Source organism: Mya arenaria, chromosome 4, assembly GCF_026914265.1.
Source record: "Mya arenaria isolate MELC-2E11 chromosome 4, ASM2691426v1".
Lineage (NCBI taxonomy): Eukaryota > Metazoa > Mollusca > Bivalvia > Myida > Myidae > Mya > Mya arenaria.
In genome coordinates this window covers 3,008,070-3,017,260 of record NC_069125.1, presented here as the reverse complement: position 1 = coordinate 3,017,260, position 9,191 = coordinate 3,008,070, and the positions used below count along the sequence as shown (strand labels likewise).

The 9,191-nt window shown below is 34.9% G+C and overlaps 1 protein-coding gene across 1 annotated transcript; it reads right to left on the bottom strand.

Moving 5' to 3' along the window:
• Positions 1 to 2,153: 2,153 nt before the first annotated feature.
• On the bottom strand, positions 2,154 to 8,748 carry LOC128230333 (uncharacterized). Its single transcript, XM_052942524.1, has 8 exons — positions 8,512 to 8,748; positions 7,473 to 7,889; positions 5,599 to 5,688; positions 4,726 to 4,962; positions 4,293 to 4,322; positions 3,693 to 3,962; positions 3,046 to 3,264; positions 2,154 to 2,855 (listed from the first exon to the last, which is right to left on the bottom strand). The coding sequence occupies exons 1-8, from the start codon at positions 8,594 to 8,596 to the stop codon at positions 2,161 to 2,163; spliced, it is 2,043 nt and encodes a 680-aa protein (XP_052798484.1). The 5' UTR covers positions 8,597 to 8,748; the 3' UTR covers positions 2,154 to 2,160.
• Between the last annotated feature and the right edge of the window lie 443 nt (positions 8,749 to 9,191).

Genomic DNA, 9,191 nt, shown 5'->3' with positions numbered 1-9,191 from the left:
CCGGAACATTCCCAGCCAGCCAAAGACGGTTTTAAAGACAACTTGAATCTACAAAATTTTCATAAAATGAAAGGACTGAAAGTTTAGTTATGTAAGAATGCAATGTGCAATCTTATATTTTGTTTGGGGAATTCATCTTCAAAAACTAGAAGCCAATTACTCTTCAAAGTATTGCCTTTGTCCGGAGAGATAATGCACAAGTGATATATTTTTCTTTTCATGTAGGTTTTTTCTACTGCTAATTTAAAACTGCTTCATCTGTGTTTAAAAATTGTGTTGATAACTTCACTCCATGATGGAGATAATTCATTATAATAAATAGCGTACGACAAAACATAATTTTTCGGACACTTGTAAATTTAAATAACAACTCATAGATCACCAGAAAGAAGAAATATGATCTATGAATGACCTGCTAGTTAGTTACTTTGTAAATTTCTTGTTATCTAACATTTAAAGTACGTGAATGAACTATCTGGTCAAACATCTCACTAGTTTGTATAACAATGGATACTATGTTTTTCGTCGCACCTCCCGCGGATATCGTTTATATGATCACATTGTAAATAGTTTGTGTAATGAAGGCCAAATGCCTGACATTGTGCTTAATTTTAACATTGTGCATATTAGTTCGAAATTAAAATGTATCTGTTTCCTGAAAGAGTACTAATTGTAACATGTGTACAGCATTTTTCCTCTATTCTCAATTCCCGTTGAGACCATTTTTTATTTTACGGACAATCTGTATTATTACATTTTACTTCATTTTAAGCTACTGTGTTTAAGAGAATTATTGTCGTTGTCTTGGTGTCGTCGATTTAACTTGGCAGTAACTTAACAATAGTTCTGAAAATCAACATATTCGATTGTACACATGTTCGCGGTGGCAATATGCACATACTGAACAAGGTCCATAATTCTGGCTTAATAAATGTTCGCCATGATAATATGAACTCAGGCAATAACTAATTTGGCCGTAATTTAGTAAACGTTCGAGATATTCGTATGACATATTGTACACATGTTATATGTGTATATGTAGCAAGGCCCATAACTCTGCCGTTACGTATTGTCAAGAAATGTCCCTTATTCGACTGTAAACAATAATTTACGGGCGTTGGCGTTCCGTCTTCGGCGCTTTTTTTGGTTGTTTGGCATATTAAGTAGAATTGTGCCGTAAGTTGTAATTTTCATATTTCGCATTTAGAAATAAAACTTTTTACTATAAAAGATTTAACCATTGAATTATAAATGTGTTTTTTATAATATATGTTTGGTAGATAATCGCTGTTTGCATATGTATCATCTACCAGAATTAAAAATAAAATCAGAATGCTATTTGTGCAATTGAACGGATTTGATTTTAGTACCACTTTAGCAGTAAAACTATTTGAACCTTCGGTGTTGAACTGCTATAAGCCTGTATGTACATACACTGCTGCTTGTTGTGTTCAATATATTACTTAAAACTATACATAACATGAAAGTAATGACTGCCTAAACAAATCCTGATATATAGACAAAAATGGTTTTAATGGTGGTATGCCTCAGATCAATGCATGTAAACATGTACAAAAATACCTAAACAAATACATTCGGTTTGGGTTACCCGACCCTACCTACGAAATAGGCGCTGACCCAACCGTTTTTAAAGTCAGCTTGTAAAAGAAAAGAAAAACTAAAAAATTGAAATAAGATTTTTAATGGGTAGTTAAAAACCTTGAACGCTTGATTCTGAAGATTTCTTTAACACCGTTCTCCAATGGTGAAAATAACATTCTTATATAAAGCCTAATAAAAAAATGAATTAAAAGCCTACTTTACCTACCTATTTCTGAATATAATGTAACCCTAACCAAACCATTTTTAGGCCTAACCTCACTCTCATTACTTACTCTGGTCAACCGAAAATGTATTGTCGTGCTCATATGGCAATTTAGATTACCGGTCGTTCGTTGAAATAAGCTTGCAGTGATTTTATTACTGCATTAACGGTAATGAAACATACAATTATGTAAATATGTAAAGCAAAGTATAGTAAACATCTTAATAGTTAAAGCAAAACGTCACTGGACTTACGCAAAAGGATGAATTTAAAATTACTTAATTTTCAAAAATTAGATAGCAAAATGTATCTTAGCGTTGTGCTCAAGTTATGTATCAAATATTAACATAGTGGGAAACATCATTGTCAAGATCCTTGCATACTCGTTCAAACGCTGGGAACAATTCTATATTGATAGCATCATCATTGTTGAAGGTCAACCTCTGCAATAGTAGTTGAAGTTTATCAAGGGAGACAAACGCGGGTTTCTGACCAAAACTGTTGTATGTGTACACTCCGAATGACTGGATCTTCTCACCATTCGAACAACATGCTGCCATCCATATCATTTCCGGGACAGCGACGTCATTTCCAATCACTTTAACACGAGCATCCTTTCCAACAACTGCGCCAGATATCAGATGCATCGCGGGCATATCTTGAACGTCTTCTTCTGAATTCCGACCGTATGATCTATAAGGAATGTTACACGAGCTCGATGCGTAGTTACGGACGCCTTTTATTACGTTCTTCCAAAACGGAGCTACTGTTGGATCCAAAGGTATTGTATTTGTGATTGCAAACGTTGAGACTTGCGCTGCAAGGTTGGATCCAGCAAGTTCTGGAGGTAAGAGTGGTGTTGGTTCGTATCCAGCATGCTCAAAGTCCGCGGGAGTGGCTTGGTGCGTCCCTAGTATGCAGCTACTAAGAATATCACATTGATTGTCGATTTCTGTAATCGGGGCAATACCTTTCTTGTTGTCTTTGAAAATCCAGGATATAACATTGGATGTCTGTTGTTGAATGAGACCTAAAAGAAACGTATCAAATAGAGTCAAAAAGTTACTATGATAAGCAAGCACAAATCAGAGCGCAATGCGTAATAAAATAAACCATTCATATTGTTGAATACACTATCAATAACTGAATTCAATTTATAGAATATTTTAAAATTAAAAAAAAAAAAACACTGAAGTTTTCTAAAGAAATATCCAACATACCTCTTTCAAGCATTAAAGGTGCTGATGGCCATTTCTCGTTACCAAAAGACCTCGCAGTAGTCATGGAAATTACAGGCATTCGCAGATTTGTGCTATATAAGGTGGTGTAGTGTACATCCTTGTGACCAAATGCTTTCCCAAATAGACTATCTCTGCCAAATCTTTGGCAAAGTAGTTGCTGACCATTGGCGACAGGTAGGCCCTCGGGGAGTTTGCCTCCTGAAAAAAAATGTTCAACACGTATGAAGACAAATCCGTGCTTGGTAATACTTTTTCTTCATTTATATTTTAAGGAACGTGGCCTAATAGCTCCATTATTCATAACTAGCCTTTGTTTTGAGTATGGCTATATAGTGCAGGTTAAAAAATATTGACGAACTTTTAAGTTATTGGTTAACTTGCTAAACAGCAATCTTTTCAAATTATGATTGATGATTGAAACATTTCAACGCATGAAACTTAAATCTAATTTAAACAATGATAACTAACGTGTGTTCGTAGAATAAAGAAAAATTAAATCAATTGTTAAACACTTTACAGAACGTTCAGATGTTTTAAAGAATGAACTCCTCACAGGCTTACGTCTTTGAAATGCCAACAACAAAATTATCTTTAAAAGCTAATAGTTCTTAATTATCACTGAATACCCATGACGAAGCTCTTCCAGCACGTTTTCTTCAAGCCAGCCACGCCGCTCGGAATTTCCAGACTCTCAGGAGGGCTGTCACAGGGAGAATGGTCATTGCAAAAGGCGAGTAAAATGTTTTTGCATCGATGTTTTGGAGTGTGGAATGATATATGTTTCTCCTTGGAAAAGCACCAGAGAAACGGATCTGCGTCGTAGAGTTGCCTCGATGTAAGTGTTTCACCAATCGCAATTTTGTATTTTAGGTCGTACAGAGTGAACTCGCAATCATCTGAAATATTAGAATTTCTATGGTATGTAAACTTAAAAGGAAAATACAGAGCTAAGAAATTGTAATAATAATAAAAAATAAAGTTGAATAATTCAAATGGAAAAATGAACAACATAGGTAGCAATAAAATACCAAAGCCTTGTTAAATGGCGTCAGTAGCACTATCATTATAGTACATTAATGGAAACAGAGAGCATATAAACATATAAATAAAACACTCTTTTTGATCAATAATTGTTATAATTACCGAATTGTCACGGTCAGAGAAAGATCGATCATCGTCATTCAATTAAAAAGTCATTTCAATCGGTGTTGAAATGAGATGCTTACCATCCATGGAATCTGGGTTCCAAATGTTATCTGCAAGACAGAAATACATTGGCAAGAAAAAATATAAAGACATATTTGTTACAATATATCACAAGGTAACGAAGACTTAAATACAATCAAATATGTTTTCAATAAAAATATTTTTTAACGAAATATTAATTAGAAAATTGCATTTGTTACACTTAGTTCATACTTTTCTTACGATCACAACAATATGGCGACCTTCAGTGTACTAAAACTTGAGTCTAAACCAAGTAGGAGTTCGTATAACGTTCTATAAGAAGCAATTATTTCTGTAAACAGACAAATACAATTCGCATTTATGAAAGCATGAAAATAAATCTTAATTCATTTTATCAAGAAAATACGCTTTTAATCGACATGTGACTTATAGTCCAAGTGCCAATGGTGACAAGCTGCGTGATAGCTATACCCATATTCCGCAGATCGTCTAGGTCCAGGCCAAGACATTGTGTCCGGAACTCTTCCATTAGAGACCCAGTTTCCATCCGACAAGTGCGACCATTGGAACGAATGCAGTTACGGATCTCAACCGCATCGCCATGACAACTGTCAGCATAAGACGTGAACTTCGTGCTGCCATGGCAACGTCTTAACCGGACATCATGGTTTCCTAAGTCTATCCACGGCGACCAAGACGACCAAGATGCTGAAGAAATAACGTGTAGCAACATATGATTTACTTACTTGTATATGCAAAGACGTAGTTAAACCTTAACATTATCATATTATTTTTTGGTTAATATTTTAGCTACATTGCAGCGTAAATTGAATTTTAGCTTATAGAAACCCATTGCGTCAATTTTCTGAGTAGCAAAAAGTACTAGTTTGCTGTTCACAATCAAAGTTTTTTTTTAAGTTGAGTAGAAGATGTAAATGGTTAAAGACTAGAAATTGCAAAACGTAAGTATATCTTAGTGTAATTGATCAGTTCGCATCAATTAACTTCATTTGCGGAAAAGAGAAATATGATTAATTCTGTTCGAATATAGCACAGGCACACAAGCCCTGTATAGGTCAAACTCTTTCCGTGTTTCCTCGATTTCTGCATTTTATATAGCCGCGCTTGTTAAAAGATTGGATGCCATGCGATTGTATACGAATTTGGACTTGGTCATCTTAAAGTTCAATTTCAAAGGCTTATTACTAAGCCTTCTTCAAAAAGTATCCATTTTCACCAAGTAAGGGTTAGAGCTAATTTTGACCTAAATTATATATTGAAACTAACATTTCAGCTTGACTCGATTCACTAAAACATTTACTAAGTCTGGAAATATGTGCTTACTAGATTGCTCGTTGCAGATAGGAGGCATTAAGACGTCCTTAGTATCCAAAGAAATATTTGTTGTTTCCTCGTCTCGAATGATCCAATCATCTGCAAGAATATATTGGAAAGGAGGACTAAAATAATACGATAGACACCAAATGTATTTCCTGAAATACTAATATTTAAACCTTCAATATCAAATTTAAATAATCATTAGGATGTAGGTGGATGCAAACATACGCTCGTCCGTTTTTGTCCAGTGCACCAAGTGACAAAAGGATTTAAAAAGTTCAGCCAGAGCTACGGGGTTGCTTCGTATGTTTGTTGTCATAGTCAATATGTGTATCAAGTTATTTACAAACAATTGTAAAAATATCTGTCACAGTAAGTGACGAATGTCCCCGAGGTGCCATCCAGCTGAAATTAGTTTTGCCATTACCTTTATGCTTACATACGAAGGACTTTCATTACTTTATTCATATGCCGGTCCCCATATTGGTTGCCGTGAAGTGTGAAGGAGTGTTAAAAAGGGGTAGGGAGATGGGCCTTACACGTCGTCTTCCTATGTACTTGACTAATGTGTAAAGTAATTTTAAGATATATCCTTACATGATAAAGATACAGCACAGACACGACAAACAAAACTCTATATATGTGCATATATGCAGCATTCATAAAGATTCAACTCTAACTTGACGACGATGAAAACGACTAAAAAAATAAAGTCACTCAGGCAATTGCAATGTGTCGACATTTCTCTATGGAATAAATTTATTTAAACTAAATATCTAAAAGTTATATTTACTCGCCCCATTTTCTTTCTGTATACATTCATTTATATGCATGGGGTTTTGGTGGACTTTTATTGGACTTCAACACTTATCTGACATGCACGAGTTTGCGTGTAAATGGTTAATTACAAACAAAGGCATTAAAACTTCCGAACACATAAAGCGATTGCGCGAATGATGTCTTCACTGGATGATCAAATCAATTATGTATATAGATAGTTAAGATATACAGATTCCTTGCACGCGTCGATTTATTCATACTCTGCTTGATGTATACAAACGCTGGTAAAGCAATTTTAAACTCAATCAAACGAACGACGTTAACAATAGTGATAATTCATTTACGCACAATAGAAGCTTCAGGGACCAGCCCAGCAGACAGACATTTAACAATGACCTTGAATAATATGTCAAGCCAAAACACAAACCTTAACATTTACGCAAAGTTTTAAGATTTCTACAGCATATATAGCCAACAATGTAAATGTTAAAGTAGTAATACCATTTCTTTATACGGCCATTAATAGACATGGAATTTTCTTGGACTTTTATTAGACTTCAATATTTATCTGACATGCACGTGTTTGCATGTGTCTGGTGTATTACGAACAAAGGCATTCGAGCTTCTGAACACTTGAAGCGATGATGCGAATGATATCTTCACTTGTTGATCTAATAAATTATGTATATAAATAGTCAAGAGCTACAGATTCCTTCGATTTTCGAGAAAACAATACTGCTATGACTATAAACGGGTCCTTCAATCAAATATTCATACTCTGCTTGATGTACACATACGCTGGTAAAGCAATCCTAAACTAAATCCAACGAACAACGTTAACAATAGAAATAATTTATTTACGCACAATGGAAACTTCAGAGAACAGCCCACCATACAATAATTTAACAATGATCTTGAACATTATGTCAAGCCAAAACACATACCTAACATTTACGCCAAATTTAAAGATTTCTACGAGCATATAGCTAACAATGTAAATGTTAGAGTAATAACACCATTTTGATGACCATAGCACAATGTAAATTGCGACATATTTCTACCACTTATTTATGACATTGAGTTAAAAAAAAATAACTTACCATTGTCTCCGTTAGTTGAATTATATTTATTTGTGGCGTCTTCTACGAGTAAGTATTCCCCTGACCCCGACCCCGATGTTATCTCTTCGTCATCCGTTGTCTCCGAAGTCGGCTGCACGTCTTCAATGTCCACATTTATTGCTGATATAAACGGAATAGGTGTTATAAATTCCGTTTCCATATCGTCTATGACAATATTATCATCATGTTTGTTATTCAGCATTCTACCAATATTTCCGTCTATATCGACGTCATTATTCAAGGCGTCAGGCTCACGCGTGTCTTCTCGTTGTTTGTCGATGTTGTGATGACGTGGCGGGTGGCGTGCAATGGCGTAGTCGTAATGCCAGCCGACACTCCGCTTGTTATGTTCATCTCCTCGTGGTTTGTCCTCGTCATTTTGGAGGAAGGACTCACCTGTATAAAACAAACAAGGGTTTTTACTTTTTACTTTACAAGTTGCAATAGTCTCCTTTTTAACCACATAAGATTTACAAAAAAGGTCAAACAATAAAATATGTTTCAGCAAATTATATATAATTCATACAGAGGATAATTGTTATTTCCGTGTAAGATGGAAACATTTGTCGCCGATGGAACACCAAAAGCTTTAAATCACGAGAAGTTACTTTTGGTGTTAACGAACTAAAATATATCTAACATTGAAACATGTTTTTCCTTTTTTTACATGCCTTATAAGGGTATAGAATGACAATTACTTTTAAATTATAGAATAAAAGGTAGCATTACATCTGAAATGAGGTCATTGAATGTATGTCCCACCTATACAATTTCAAAACACTACTAAATATCGTATTTATATCTTCACAGCTTTTAAAAAAATATCAGCCTATTATACTGATAATTTTCTATACACCTCCTTAAAAATACAAAACAAATACATTTTACATCGACGGAATGGGAAAGAAAAACTGTAGGAGATAAAATGTATAACGGAAGAGCACTATTCGGCGTTTTGCGTTTAAATATTTAAAAGATCATTATTCCATACATGTTTAAATAATGAAAAAAGATGTACCTCCTGTTCTTTCAAAAGATCGGTATCCATCATCCAAAGCGAACGCCACACCGAAAATAACAAAAACTACCACGAGAGGCCGCATCTCTAACACAATTATTTGCCTTTAGACGCCGGTGAGTTATTTCCGAGATATTATTACAAAGCAATGTCAAACACTCAGTGCTTCATAAGAATGAGAAAGTTCTTCGAAAACAATTAAAGCGATCTTCATCACAAATAGCAGGGCTATCATATGCCGATGACTGTCTCTGATCTGCAAGTACCTTATTGATCAGCAGCTTGAATGCGCCGTTACGGGAAGTATTGCGATTTCTGCTCAAGCGAATGGGCGTCCAGCAGGAAAACAGACATCTAGTAATTAAAAACTATTAATACCATTTGCAATGTCTGCATCTCGTTACTTGTGTGACTAAAATGCATCATTAATACAACAAAGAGAAGATTGACAAAAATATCGTGGCTAGATTGTCGAGTGTTAGCAAGGAAATGTTGTTTTAGCTATTTATAATATAAAACTATGCCTGTACGAAGAACTCAGGGTTTGATGTAACTAGAAAGTAATCATAATTATTAAGATCTGGATTCAATGCTGAAACGCGGAGACCGTTTTTCAGCAAAACACGACCTTAAGAACGTCATGTCGTCAATATAATAAATATGTTGCAATTCGAAGTCTG